This window comes from Mus musculus, chromosome 18, assembly GCF_000001635.26.
Source record: "Mus musculus strain C57BL/6J chromosome 18, GRCm38.p6 C57BL/6J".
In the NCBI taxonomy this organism is placed as follows: Eukaryota; Metazoa; Chordata; class Mammalia; order Rodentia; family Muridae; genus Mus; species Mus musculus.
In genome coordinates, this window is record NC_000084.6 from 89,495,158 (window position 1) to 89,511,680 (window position 16,523).

Sequence of the window (16,523 nt, forward strand, 5' to 3'; positions counted from 1 at the left end):
ATTGTAACTTCAAGTCTGTTGTAAAGTTTATAGTTGAATTATTTTTGCTTTATTTCTTTTAAAAATAAAAATGTGTACTTTATTATAAAGCTCTTGTATATAACTCAGTGCTTGCATATCCTGGAGTCCATATTTAAATTTTTCTTTTAGATTTCAGACAAATCCAGAGAATCTTCAAATTGAATTGTAGTATACTGAAGGATTACATTATCCATTTGAATGGAAACCATATGTGATTCCAGTTATTTGATGTGAAGGCATATAGTTTATGATAGATACACACCATGCCATTTCCGTCGATATGCTTACGTTATTTATTTCTCCTATTTTCTTATGCTCTTGACACTGTATCAGCCCTAGTTTTAACACCTTAAACTTGAATTAGTAATGTATATTACACATCACAGTTATGACTGCTTTGTACTTACCACAACTCTCAGAAAAAAAAAAAAACAGAGAAATGGATATATGAGTGAGTGGGGAAGTAGACTGAGAACATAAAGGTATTACAAAAGAGTTGCTGGAATTCTTTGATGACTTTGAAAAATAGCCAAAAAGGAGGCAGCATCTGACATATATATCTAGATATATGCATATGTTTAGATGTTTTTGATCAGTCAGCAAGAAATGATTTGGTTTCTCATCTTAGCAACAAAGAAAACAGTCTTTTAATACACTATGAGACAATGATGCTTGTTAACAATATTGCTCTTTCGCAACAAGATTGTAATCACCCAAGGATCTCATAACATGCTTTTACCGGTGCTACTAATTTATGTTACCTGTAACTCCTTAAATTCTTGTTAAAAAGCAGGACCAAGTTTAACCAATAATATTAACTGTATCACTAAAATGATTCTACCTTCATGGAACTAGATTTGTTGCTTGTAATGATAATTTTGTGGTTAGATAAAATGGGTTGATGATCCATTAAAATTTTACAAATATAACCTAAAACACATTGAACAATATATTACTAGAAGAATCAGGCTTCATTGACAATACTGATCAAGTGTATGAAACTCTAGTTGTCATGAGATAGCAGATACTATGAATTTAAACAATATTGTATTAGGTAAACACAAAAACCAGCTTCCTACCAATAGACACACTAGCAAAATAATCTATGAATTTAATATCCAGATAAGCCAAATGTGTTAATATAAACTGTAATCTATATCAAACATCAAAGAAGATTAAAAGAATGTATTCATTTAAAAGCCATATGTACAAAACATAATAACTCCATAAGTTTTTATACATGTGGCTTTATCACTAATAAGAAACCAGGAGCCTGGGTTGAACCTTGGAACTTTATATAGCTGCTACCTCACCACTGAAATTTTCTTAATAATGTGCTCCTAAGCTTTCTTTGTCCAATTTTATTAATTCTTACAAAATTCCATATATTGAATTTTGATTATATTTATTCCCCTCCTCCAACTCTTCCCAGGTTCATCTTGCTTCCATAAACACCAAACTTTGTGACCTCATTATTTTTCTGTCTATTATTTTTTAATTTGTTCTGCTCTTATACTCTTGGCTGTGTGGCTTTCACAGGACTTCATAACCAGAGACCACACCCTTAAAGAAAAATAAACTCCCCAAAAGATGAATTTTCTTCTCTACTGTCAGCCTACCTGACATAATAGAAGAGTATGTAGTTACTCACCATTCTGTTCCCGCTGCACCCCAGCTGCCAGTAGGTCAGGCTCCCCTAGGCTGATGTCATTCAGTCTTGTCCCCAGGCATTCCATGCAAAGGTGCTTGCACCACTCCTCAGCCTCCAGCTCTGCAAATGAGCACACATGTTAGGATAGGGGAAATATAGTAGGTGAATGCTTCTTGAACTTTGCTCCATGAAGCTGGTAAGGACTGGACAAAGAGCTATGTTGAAGCACGAACATTTCTCACAGTTGTTTCTCATTATTTTGCTTTCATTGTGTGTGTGTGTGTGTGTGTGTGTGTGTGCGCGTGCGCACCCCGAAAGAAGCCAGAAAAAGACATCAAATTCCCTGGTGCTGGAGTCATAGCCAGTTGTAGAGTGCCTAATGTGCATGCTAAGAACTAAACTAAAGTCCTCTGCAAAATAGCATATACTCTTAACCATCGAGTGAGCCAACTCTCTGGCCTCTAATTCACATTTCACAATACATCCCAGGTAGTTTTAAGTATTGACCATAGTGCTACTTATTCTGAACTATTTTAAAATGAGTTTTTTTTTACATAAATTTCTTAAAATAGTAATTTAAATATATGGAAGCATACTTATAAGTGATTGGGAAAAATCCTATATGAAGCATATGATTGTTAGCCTGATTCTGTTTCTGAAATGTGTGGCATGAAGATCAAATACCAAACTCAATGGATCATGAATCTGCCATAGAATGAGACTGATTTTTATGTGTATTTGTATTCCTTTACTAAAAAAGAGTTGGAGGTGTCATGATCTTGTCATAATTTCTATGTAAAATATGTTCTATGGGCTCATATGTTTGAACACTTCGTCTCTAAGTGGTAGAACTTCGGGGAGGTTATGCAACCTTTTGGGATTAAGTGACCTTGTCACAGAGTCAACTAAGACTATATTCATATCAAATATTTATACTATGATTTATAACAGTAGCAAAATTACAGTTATCAAGTGACAAAAAATAATTTTATGATTAGGGATCATAACACAAGAAATTGTATTAAGGGGTCAAAGTATCAGGAAGGTTGAGAACCACTGCTTTAGAATATGTGATCCTGTTAAAGGAGGTAGATTGGAGACAGGGCTTGGGAATTTAAATGGTCTTGCTTTCACTCAGCCAGAGGCCTCTACTGTTTAGTTAGTATCTTATTACAAACATCTACTCAGCATTCTCACCACTGAAGGCCAAGATTGATACCATGACCTTAAAACTGTGATAGATTGATAGATATCTTCTGAATCATGAGCAAAAATAAGTCAGTCTTCCATTTCAGTCAGGTTTTCTATCAATAATAATAAAAGTGACTATTACATACCTACAAAGTATCTTTCCAATCACTTATCTACTGAGTATAACATTATTCTTGTTTGTATTAGTTCATGACTTCGTTGTTTTCACAAGACACTCTTTATTCATTGGTAGAAATACTAGTTTATCCCACATATCCAAAATCCTTGGGCTTTCATTTGCATGAGCTACTAAAGTTCTAACATGAGGTCACTATAGTTGAGGGTTCAGGGTGATGACTGTATAGGAATCAAGTAGCTAAGCTACTTTATACATTTTTGGAAAAGACATTACACATACTATTTGGAAGCAGTCTCAAATATTACAATAGAAAAAAATGGACCAAACTTTCGCATTGGTGCGTGCCCAGAGAAGTTTCTGACTTTTCAATGCAGCATAAATCTGTACTGGAGCTATGTAATGTAGATTTCCATCAAATCTCTTGCTCTTTGTGGATGACACTTCAACCTTTGCCTTGACATTTTAAACTCCTCATAAAAAGTTATCTATGGCAGGTTTTCTTGACTGCAGAAATTTAAATATTAACTTTTTTCAGTGGCCAACTCCAGAAAAGTCATGTGATGCTTCCCTCCTGAGTTTGGTTACACTGTCCTAACATCAAAAATAGGCTTTGTCAAGGTGACATAAAGACAGATTTGATGCTTCTGTTGAGCTTTATGTTAACTACAGTATTCACTAGGAACAGAAAGCAGAAAGATCCTCTATCTTACCCCATAATGAAAAACTATAGCCCTGATAGTCTAATAATGAGAGGCGATTTATTTACCTTTGGTACTGTTGCAACTCTTCAGTGTTTATGACTTTATTTTGCATATATCTTATTAGAGTTAGATTCCTGTTGATCGCTGAATGTGGGTATGTTAGTCATTTAAAGAATATGTACCAGAAACTTGTAATCTCCTTTCTTCAAGGCCAAAGACAACCAAATAATAGTAACTCTAAAAAATTGTATGGACATTTTTAATGTCCTTTTTATGACCGCTGTAATGTGCTGAAGATCTTTAAGCCATAACCTGAAACTTGCTGTTACCTTGATTTCCAGAAGCAAGGAAGCTTGTAAGCAGATCCATTCTTTATGAAACTGCTTTTTAAAAGTAAGATCACCTACCACATAATAGGAATAACTGTCCCAACAATGGGAACAACTACCCAATACTGAAAACAGCTGTCCTATAATGGTCACAATGCTCCATAATGCAAACAAATATCTATAATTTGAACAGAGACTGCTATACTATGCAACAGTAGTCATTTCAGGATGAAAAATGGGTTGTTCCTTCAAATGATTCTTCTAGCCCCCTTACAGAACAACAACAACAAAAACAAAACAAAACCAGACCACAGTCAAGCCAAGCCAGTACTTATGTATGACCCTGCTTCACTTCTTCCCTATTTAATCCAAAGGTTATACCAATTTCCCTCAAATAGAGATAGATTATTGTTCTGTCTTCCTATATGATCATACTAAGACTTAAATTCCTTTCCTGTCTTCCCCATTGCTGTTTTTCTATGCTTTCTGGGAGTCAGTTGCAGTATATGACATATTAGTACTTCTTTTTCCTCAAAATTGAGCTTCTGGTTTGGGGCTCTGGTAACCCATTCAAATGGGTATAGAGTTGTGATGTGAAATGCAAATTGTACTACTCAAGCCAAAACTCCCTCCTCTTTCCATCAAGTGCCCTTCCTACATTCAAGTCTTCAAATGAGTGTAATCTACTCAGTTTAAAGTAGTTCCTATATATACATGAATGGGAGGTTATTTCCTAGAACACGGGCATCTTTTGTGGTTGCATTACAAAAGTAATGCCCCTTCTTCTAGCCAGCATTATGAATAATGAAGCTATGTTTTTAAATTTGTGCTTATGTAAGTTTTTGTGTTGAAATATTTTATGGATATTAGTTTAATTTGTTAATTTATTTAATTAGAATTTTTCTGTGACTTCTCTACTTCATAAGAACCCATGACCTTGTATGAGTTAGAAAAGTACTTTAAAACTAGGCTATACTTTATTTCTCTGTCTCTCTGTCTCTCAGTCTCTTTCTCCTCTCTGTATACATATTTCATTTTTTTAATGAAGCTGACTTTTATTACAAATGGAATTGCTATAGACCATTTGTCATTTGTTTTACATGTCAAACTTCTTAGTCTACACAGAATGTGCCAATAAATAAATTCCTTTGTGGATGAAGAGGCATTAACTATTTCACAAAGTTTTCCCTATTTTTCTCTACATGAAATGAGTGCTTTTTTCATTAAGTACCTTTAACCTATAAGCTTGTGATTGGACCAACTCTGAACTCTACACTAGAAATTTAAATATTTTATGATGGATCAAGATAAGAAATTTTCTGATTTTCAAAAGGAAAATTGAACAGTGTATAGGAATAGCAAGACAAGGGAGAAAGGTGAATGATGTGAGAAAGTTTTCCTCTTTGTGCAGGGATGTGATGGGCAAAACAAAACAGGTAGACCAATATGTTTATCTATATCTGGGCATCTATTTATTTAGCTTCCTCTATACTGAGATCTAAGCCAGTGAGACTGCATCCCTTTTAGTAAAGAAAAATATCTTTAAATGGAATGTCCTAATAAAGGACTTTTGAGTAAATGAATACATTCAAGCTTTACTGCTTTCATTATATCTGAGCTTAAGATGATCACATTAAAGTTAAATGTTTCAAAATGTGATATACTTTAAAATAAGAATTCCATCAAATTTATAGAACTATTTCTATAACATAAAACTCCCATTGCAGAATTTAAAAGCATGGTAGTGGTCATATGCTATTTTAGCATATGACCCAGCCAAGAGTAATTTTATGTGGCAATCCTAAATCATTATAACTATCCCTCGTTGCATTTAGCTTGTAGGACAGTCTCAGGAGAAAACAGGTAAAGTACTCTTGTATTCTTCACATCCCACAATTTTAATTCTATCATCTTTTTCAGAGTTGTCTATGATCAGGTTATTAAGGTTGTCTTCATATTTATTGAAGTATTAAATATGTGCTTTTCTGTAAACTGAAGAAAATGTTTCTCTGTAATTTAGCAATATAGAGCTTTCTCTCATTTTTATATAAAATATAGAAAGCAGTAGACATTTTAGCGAATGTCCCATTCTGGCAAAAAACCTGTATACTTAATTCATAAATACTACTTCAGCAAAAGACAGTGACTGCATCTCTGTTTAGCACATACAAAATATCATTTTACTTCAGTGTCAGATTTAAAAACCTGATCTGCTCAGAGATGGGCCAAAAAAGTTGGGGCACCTTTATTTTCTTCTTTTGTGATATTTTCCATGAAACTAACGCCCTTATTTTTTCTTTAAAATTTGGCTTAAATACACCCTTTGTTCAGATGCCTAGATCCCATTAGGATGTCATATTGCCTATGCCACTGACATATTTTCTGCCTTTCCCAACCATAAAAGTTAAATATATAGGTTTCTAGGAAATTCACTTGATTTAGTGTATTGAAAGCACACTATAGCACATAAACATGAACAATGGTACATATATGAGGCACACATGAGTAGAAGTGATTATCAAATATTTCATGCATATTAGACACAACTTCTAGAACCATATGAAAATAATATATGAATACAGGTCTCTTGAGGAATGTTTTGAGGTCAAGGTTGAGATAGATGTGGGCCTTATAATATTTGCCTACACACTGCTGGATTTTCTAGATAAGAAAGATCTTTGCATAGGAAAGAGAAAAATATCAAATGTCTTTCTCTACCAAATGACAGGGTGCTCACTATCACTCAATCAAAATCTTTATTAATTTTATTATTTATATTTTTCTTTTGGCTTTATTAGAGATATTTGTTCCATCATTAGAATAATACATGAATTGTATTTGATTCGGCATGTGATAAACTAGTGGTCAGAGTTGTATGTTCTATTTAGACACACCAGTGAAATTTCTGAGAAAGGTCAACAGAGAGCCAACATAAGTTACTACCTAAGTGTATACAAATGCTTGCTGACAGGAGCCTGATATAGCTGTTTCCTGAGAGGCTCTGCCAGAGCCTGAAAAATACTGAGGTGGATGCTCAAAGCCAACCATTGGATTGTGCAACTGGTCCCCAATGGAGGAGTTAGAGAAAGAACTGAAGGAGCTGAAGGGGTTTGCAGCCTCATAGGCAGAATAATAATATCAGCTAACCAAACCCCCCAGAACTCCCAGGGACTAAACCACCAACCAAAAAGTATACATAGAGGGACCCATGGCTACAGCTGCATATGTAACAAAGAATGGCCTTGTCAGACATCAGTGGAAGGAGAGGCCCTTGGTCCTGTGAAGGTTTTATATGTCCCAGTGTAGTTGAATGCCAGTGCAGGGAGGCAGGAGTGGATGGGTGAGTGGGGAAACACCCTCATAGAAGCAATAGTGAAAAATGATTCATCACTTGGACAGGATCTAGAATCACTTAGGAGACAATATCTGAGGATGTCTGTTGAGAAGCTTTCTAGACTGAGTTCACTTATGTCAGAGGTGTCAGAAGAGAAATTTAATCACCGTCTTACCCTGCTGTTAACTCTGTGAACTACAAAAATGATCATAATGTTAACTCAGTGAACTACAGTAATGATTCTGGCAAGACATGCTTATTGCACATGATACATAATACATGGTACAATAATGCCATAAACATCATGGGGGCAATCAACCACTTTCTGATTGGATTTATATTCTGTTCCATAAGATGAAGCTCCTACCTGGAAACCTTACAAGGTAGGAACCCAAGGATAATTTTAGGATTTCTACAAGTCTCTTTCAGGATTTCCCCTTTCAGGACCAGTTATAAGGGGCAGTCTCTACCTCAATATGATAGCCAAGGTGAGAGAATAAGAAATGAAGCCTTGGTATTTTGTTAGGATGTTGTTCTCCACATTCCAGTTTGTACTTTCTTGCTTAATTGGATTTTTTATGCCTTAGCATTATAATTCATATATTTTGATTTACAGTGGAATATATGGTACTTGTTACAGTAGGTTTGGGGGTCCTGACCTTTATTTACATTTCTTGGATATTTTCTTTCTTTATTCCCTTTCCCAGTTTCCCTCCCTCCTGGAAACACCCTATCACATCTTCCCTCCCCCTGCTTTTAAAAAGGTGTTCAAACACCCACCCATCCACTCCAACCTCTCCACCCTTAATTCTCCTACACTGGGGCATCTTTCGAGCCTTCATAGGAGTGAGGATGTCTCTTCCCACTGATGCCTGACAAGGCTGTCCTCTGCTACATATGCAGCAAGAACCATATGTACTCCTTTGGTGATGATTTAGTCCCTGGGCATTCTGGGGGAGGGGAGAGGCGCTGGTTGATTTATATTGTTCTTCTTCTTATGTGGTTGCAAACCCCTTCAACTCCTTCAGTCCCTTCTCTAACTCCTCTAGTAGGGACCCCACGCTCAGTCCAATGGTTGCCTGTGAGCAACCACCTCTGTATTTGTCAGGCTCTAGCAGAGCCTCTCAGGAGACAGTCATATCAGGCTCCTTTCAGCGTGCACTTCATGGCATCCACAATAGTGTTTGGGTTTGGTAACTGTATATGAGATGAATTCCCAGGTGGGACAGTCTCTCGGTGACCTTTCCCTTAGTCTCTGCTTTACACTTTATCTCCATATTTTCTCCTGTGAGTATTTTGTTCTTCTAAGAAGGACCAAAGCACCCACACTTTGGTCTTCCTTCTTATTGAGCTTCATGTGGTCTATGAATTATATCCTAGTTATTTGGAGCTTTTGGGCTAGTATCCACATACTATCTTACATATCATGATTTTGTGTAATACTTTCTTATATTTTAGATTAAGTTTCTGTATATTCTATGCTATCTTTATAATGATTTCTTCAGGTTTATCATATAACAGATAATGTTAAAGCTTAACATTTTAATATTTTCTATTTTAATGGTGTTTTAAGATATACTAAAGTTTTTCTGGTTTATTTGCTTATATTCTTTTTATGACATACTATGTTATTCTAATATGATTTTTACTAACTTCTTATATTTATTTTAAATATAACTATTTTTTCTTTTGTTTTTGTTTTGTTGTTGTTGTTGTTGTTGTTCAAGTGTTAATCTTTCCTCTTTTGGTACCAGAAAAGTTTCTCTTGCTATGTGTTATCCATGTGAGAATTCTGAATGTTTGTGAGAAAACTCCAAGAAAACCTCACTTTATTCAAAAACACAGAATTGTTCATAAAATGTCCTTTCATATCCCTCCAAGCTACAGTGGATAGGAGTGAGCTTATTTCAGATCATTCACTACAAAAGAATATTGTTATTTGTTCATATGTCTCCATAAAAAAACACTATTTTACCACATTTGGCTTGGTCACTATATGTGAGGGCTTGTCTGCCATGTGCATGGATTCATTTGCCATATGTAAGAGCTTGTCTTGTCCTTGTGACTATACACACTACTCTTGTACTCTTTAGTTTAACTCATTTACCTGCTACATTATTCCAGGTCTCACAACCTCTAGCGAAATGAAAATATATTATCATCTATTTCTTTAAAGTCCATGTACCAACATTTCAAACTCATAAGAAATGCTTGTTTTTTTTTTAAATCAATAATTTTTGAAAGTCTGAAAAATTTCTGAAATTTGTTCTGTATTTCATCAAATAAGTTCTTTGATAACTCTAGGTCTGTTTCAGGCAAACAACAACTTTCTGTTTTATAGATTGGCTTGAAAGCAGCATTACTCAAAGGATGATGCTCAGTTGTAAGAGAAAAAAGCACTTTCAGTTTGCTCAACATGAGTAAGGACAAACCTAGGAGATCAGTGCTTATCAAAGTCATTATAGTCCTAAGAAGAGCTAACAATCAAGGTCAGCTGAAGGATTCACAAGGGCACTGTTTGTCATTGAAGGCCACTGCTCCTTTGTGTTTCGTGTTAACAAATCAATTTCTATTTCAAGCTAACAAATTAGTTTTCTCTTTTCTTTTTTGTCTTAAATGCTGACTGAATAATAAAACAATTTAAATATTTTAATAAGATACCTTGCTTATCTGTTCTCTGAGAAGATGGTTTAGAAAAGAGGCTAGAGTATGTGAGGGGCCAAGAGGATGGGAGGGATTTGATTGTAAAGGTGAGAAGAATGACAATACGTATGTGCATAGGGGGAAATATGGACACGTTTCATAAAAAGTACAAAAATATTGGTGATATAGCTCGGGGTAGAATGCTTGCCTATAATATGTGAATTTATCATCAACTGTTGGAAGAAGCAAAGAAAACGTGTAAAACCTGATCATTTTCATAATCTTAAGATATATACAATTTGGAAAACGCAAATGAATTACACATGGGTTATGAAGATTTTTTTTATATAATGCATGAAGATGTTAGTTTTAAAATGGTAGGTGAATCAGAATAAGAGCCTGGAATGACAGGAGCTGGAGATATTGTGCATGCTTTTAGTGCAATGTATACTAGAAAAATGACCACTTCCAATTTCCATGGAGACGATCCCTTACATAAAACAATATTCTGTGCACAGATTTTTACACATAGTACAGTACTGACTTTTGTTTTATTTCACTATTTTTGTGTGTATTGATAGAAAACATTCTGTATTAATACTGTAACTAAGTTTTCTACATATGATAAAAATATTTCAGTATTTCAATGGATAATTTCTGGATAAAAAGAATCCATTAGTTAGCATCATCATTTAGTTATAAAAATGCAACATCAGGCATTAGGAAAAGAATCATGAAACAGTTGGAAGACAAATTTGAGAATATCAATATTGTATGGATTAGTCCAAGATGTTAAAAATAGGAGATAAATTATTAGACTCTTTTTCATGGTAATTCAACATGCAGATCATAGGATAAATTTCAGAATCATAAAACTGAAAAAGGAACAGAAGTAATTACCAAGGAAATACTATAGAAGCCATAAAACCTTACAGTGTCTGAAGAGGAGTCAAGTAACCTTTTGGAGCACCAAAAATAGCAGTGACTCAGAGACCTTTCGGTGACAAAAACTTGCTTTTCATTTGAGAACCACTTGTCAAAAAATGTTTTTTGTTTCTTACCTACCATATTAGAACTCAAGATCACAAATTTATGAGGATTTTTGACATAAAAATTATGGATTAATATTGAAGAGAAATCAATGGCTTTTCATACTGTACTCTGAGAACTCTTATTAAAGAATCATGAGTCTGTTCTGAACTTTTCACTATTGTTCACTGGTATATTTTATTCTTGGTCCTTACAACATGCATGCAATAACCACGAGCTTAGTGTTTACTTGATTTTTCACTTTTTGTCTTATTACTATTCATTTTTGTTGTTGTTATTGTGGTGACCTTCAATATGAGATCTATCCTCAGTCTTTCATATAGTGTTTTTGACTGCAGGTACAACTTTAAAAAAAAAATCTCAAGGTCTTATTTTTCCTTCACAGCTTAAGTTCTATGTTTGCTGAAGGGTCACCCCACTGTGCATGAAAACTTGATATGGTTTAATTAAGAGACTTAAAAGTTAGTAGAAGCCTCTGCATGTTTCTTGAGAGTATCTTATCATTTACTACATTGTTGCTTCTTTCCTAGGTCCCAGGTCTCATGTGATTCTTCTCATGTATAAGTTACTATTCTCCCTGTTGTGACAAAATCTGGACAAAAGCAATTTAAGAAAAGAAGGCCTTTTTGTGGTTGGTGTTTGACTCTTAGTTTGAAGATAGTCTGCTATGGTTAATAAGATTGGACACCAGGAGACTGCTCACTTCATTGGTTCTATAGCCAAGAACAGAAAAGATGAATGTTGTTGATTGGTTTGCTTTCTTATTAATTAGTCCAAGACACCAGACCACTATATTGTGTGTCCCACATTTAAGGTGCGTATTGGTTACTTTTCTATTGATGTGATAAAAATACCATGGCCAAGGCATGTTTTGGGGCACATAGTTCTAGAGAGATAGGATTACATTATCACCATGGTGAGGATATTGCAGAGAGAGATGGGCAGGTGTAGTGCTGGAACAGCAGCTGAGTGCTCACATCTTTAACCACATGCAGGAGGTAGGGAGAACACAAAGATAGAGTGAGGCTGTTGAAGGTTCTAAGTCTGTTCCCATAATATACCACCTTCAACAAAGTCACACTTGCTAATCTTTCCCAAATAGCCACCAACTGGGGACCAAATTACAAATGCCTGAGACTTACATGGCATTTGTCATTCACAGTACCACAGGGTGTGCATTCACTCTTCTGTAAAGTCTTTTTGAAAACACCTTCATAAGCATACCTACAGCTGATTCTAAATCCCAATAAGTAGACAAGATTAACCATCACATGTTATGTGGTTTATGGCTGGGTTTCTCAAACCTTGGAACAGAGTCCAGTGCTCTAGTGAAGAGATCCAATTGCCCAGGCATGAAGAAGGAAGGAGTTATCCTTAATGCTCTCCCTATTCTAATTGAGAGATTGACCCTCATGCAGAATGCTATCCACAGGAAAGGAGTAATTTTGTGTATTCTCCTAAATCCTAAATAAAATCAACCAGTCATTTGAATAAAGATAAAAATTGGAACTGATTTACAGAAATTCTAGTGTTTTTACAAATTATTAAGACATGTCAACTCTTACCTTTGGACTTTAAAGCAGTAACAAAACAGCGACTACTAATTTTATATACCTATTCTCATGAATGAAATTAGCAGAAAATGGTTTCTGGAGGGTTTGTGAGAATATTGGTTTACCCTCATATCAGTGGCTCTACAAAAGAAAGATTAGAGAGATCTAGGCTCATGATCAAGTTTTCTTTTACTATTTTTATAAAATTTAAATTAGGGGCATTTACTTTGCTCACAAAGTTAAGTATAAGAAAATTTTACTTTTTTTCGAGACAGGGTTTCTCTGTATAGCCCTGGCTGTCCTGGAACTCACTTTGTAGACCAGGATGGCTTCAAACTCAGAAATCTGTCTGCCTCCCAAGTGCTGGGATTAAAGGTGTGTGCCACCACCACCCGGCAAAAACTTGACTTTTTAATAATCTTCATACATTCAGATTCTCTCAGATAGCTATTATTACAGAGTTTATACAAATTTATTGTCATTGACTTCCCAATTTTTGTTGTAATTATTTTCCGTACTTTTTCTAAATATGTGTCATAGTTTTGTGTATAAAACTTTGATATCCCCCTTTGTTCTTTTCCTTCCTTCCTTCCTTCCTTCCTTCCTTCCTTCCTTCCTTCCTTCCTTCCTTCCTTCCTTCCTCCCTTGATTACCTTTATAAATTTTTTGAGATTATAATTACATTATTTTCCCTCTTGCTTCCCTTCTATACCCTTCTATGTACCAGGATTTTATCACTGATAGGTGTTGAAAAACTATTAAAATTATACTCTTTTTAGGTGTTCCATGTGTTTTGGAGATGTTTTAGTCTTTTAACACAAAGTATGCTGATATTAACAAAAGCTGAGAAAAATTCTTTACAATGGGAATTTCTTAGGGTTCAAGAATCACCCATCTGTATGCTATGCTCCAGCACTATCCTCTTCAGTGGGATTTTAAACTTAGTCATAGCAAAACACATCTCATATTTAGGAAAAAAATCAACCCATGCCTTTTCTCTTATTTTTGGTTTTCAAAACACTATACACATTTTAAAATTTCCAGGGATTTAACCTTCTGTATAGGCACAATACTACTATTCCCAACTGCATAAATTTTACTGCTACTGGAGACAGCATGGCTGTAAATTTTTTTTCCCAAACTCCATTAATGAATAAATAATATGAGTATTGGCATTTAGCATAAGAGTCAAATAGTCAAAATGAGAAGGTTCTGAATAGGGCCTTATGGTGATCTTTGCTACACATTTTTTAATACCTTCATATCCTCTAACGCAAGTCAAAATTCTGGCATGCTAATAAGCTATATATTATGATTGTTTTACATTTTCTGTTAAAAAGTCATTCTTAACAGTAGGAGAATAAAAATATCCTAAATAAAATAGCTATCTGAAACTAAAATCTTTGTGATTTTATAAATTAAACCCTGGTTTTGTTTTTTTAGGTATGGAAAATCAGAGCTAATTTTTTTAGAAATAATCTTACACTAAAAGAGAAAAAAAAGTACATATCAAGCTTCATTTTAAAACCAAGCATGTATTTGATTGATAGGCCGTGAATCAGTACAGTGCTCAAAGTTGTGCTTTTAGGAGGAGGGTCCTATTAGACACAGCCTAGTGATCTCCACGGTGAGCAAGAAGTAAGGGAAGAACTGTGCTTGCCATTCATCTAAGTGGCAGTCTCAGCATTTTTTCTGTCTGTTTCATACAAGATGGCTGGAAGATAATTTCTGAGATGTCCATTGATGAAAGACTTTAAATAAGCAGGAACACGCATTTCCACAATCTGAAAATACTCTGATGCATTTCATTCTTCCCCTTTCTGCATTTTTTTGTAACAATTTCTGGGAAACACAGGCAATATGGTGTGCTCATACAGAATGTGAATGAAGACTTCAATAAAAAAGTGTGGTACATTATGCACTCAGTCTTTGCTTTAAAGCCTGATCTCCTTTAAAGTCATAGGTATTTTCTTTACCATGGTAATATTTATGGCTTGTTTTAGATTTTCATGTCCTTATGTAGTCACTTAACACTGTGATGTGAAAAATATTTCTCCACATATTTTCTGTCATAACGCCTCTCAGCAGAGAAGACAAAAATTATCCATAATCTTCTAAATATAATTAGGAAACAATAAAAATATTAAGTCCACTTAGTTATAGAAAGTTAAAAAAAGTCAATAGAAGATAGATTATAGATAGATAGATAGATAGATAGATAGATAGATAGATGGATGACAGGCAGAAGTGACTGTGTGGGGAAATGAAAGACTATAGTATGGTCACTCTGTTTACTTCTGGCAAAAATAAGCCCCATACTTAGACAAAAAGAAAGATAACATGTCTGAGACTCAATGGACAGAGCTATTCTTGAACTCCCAAGAAATCATCAGGAAGAGTCTTGTAAGGTTATGGTATGCCAGAGGGCAGCTCTGAAAACTCTGAGATGGAGGAAAACATATTATAGAGGCTCAGAGTAAAAAGAAGAAGATGCTAAAAATAATTCATCTGAATAGCAAAGGAGTATGGGAATCAGCAGCCCCAACAAGTAGACACATGGGAAAAAATGCTTCAGAATTAAACCAAATAAGCCTGTCATGCCTTTAATCCCTGGACTATGGACTCTTAGTGAGTACTTTATTTCAAAATTAATAAATTACAAAACATAACCTATACACCAGTATAAAATGAATAAGTTTTGCAAAAAGAATAAAAACATATCAATAAATATATTTTCATTAAAATAATCAGGGCCCGAGTTCAAATCATCAGAACACATGAAAAATACAAGGTGGACAGATGGCACAGTTGTAATCACAGACCTGGCAGGCAGATATAAGGGTTCTTTGGAGCAGTTCTTCATTTGAGTTAGAGTTCTCTGACTCATTAAGGTAGAAGGGTGATAGATGAAGATTTCATGCACCAACCTTAGACTAGCACATGCATGCATATACATGTGCACAAAACATTTACACATGAATAGACATACGTGAAGACAATACACAGAGACTTAAATATAGAAATTAAATGTTAAAAGGACAGCAGAGTAAGACCATAATACTGTATTTATATCTGCATTATATATGCATATGAATATATACATATATATTAAAACTATTTGTATTAGAAATTCCTAGAAATAATAACCAAAACCATGGAAGAAATTTGTAATTGAAATCATGATGCAAGGAAAAACAAACAAACAAACAAACATAAAGACTCATTGTCTTTGTGAATTTTCTAAAGAAGTAGTAAAAATCAATAGGAATAAATTGGTTGATTGTGAATGTTTGATGTATGTAGATATATATTCTAAGTGTAACTATAAAAGTAATTACCTACTAAGACATACACACACAAAAAGGACAGAATGCAAATATCTCACAATGAAAAACCAAAGTGGTTAAGGTAACATACACTGTAAATAAAACAGAATTAACAAAAAACAGGAACATGAGCTATAGCAGAGACAGGAGCCTGACAAATCTGTCTTCTGAGAGGCCCTGTCAGTGCCTGACCAGTACAGATGTGGTTGTATACTGTCAACCATTGGACTGAGTGTGGGGACCACAAAGAAGTTAGGGAAAAGACTAACGGAGATGAAGGGGTTTACAACTACATAAGAAGAACAGCAATACCAACCAACCAGATTCCCCTCCCCCATCTCCCAAAACAAAAAACCTCCCAGGGACTAAACCACCAACCAATGAGTACACATAGGGGAAAACATGGCTACAGTTGGATATGTAGCAGAGGATGGCCTTATCTGACATCACTGGTAGGGGAGCCCTTTGGTCCTGTGGAGGATCCCAGGGTAGGGAAATGCTAGGGCAGGAGTGGGTGGGCAGGTGGGAAAGCAACCTCATAGAGACAGGGGGAGTAGAACGGTTTGTGGAGGGAAAACTGGCAAG

General features: G+C 35.0%; 1 protein-coding gene across 1 annotated transcript in view; it reads right to left on the reverse strand.

The window, feature by feature from the left end:
* Nucleotides 1–16,523, reverse strand: part of Dok6 (docking protein 6) — a 477,118-nt gene that overhangs the window by 202,735 nt on the left and 257,860 nt on the right. Inside the window, exon 4 of the mRNA NM_001039173.2 lies at nucleotides 1,673–1,792. Coding sequence (NP_001034262.1) covers nucleotides 1,673–1,792 — 120 coding nt within the window. The remainder of the gene's footprint in view (nucleotides 1–1,672; nucleotides 1,793–16,523) is intronic.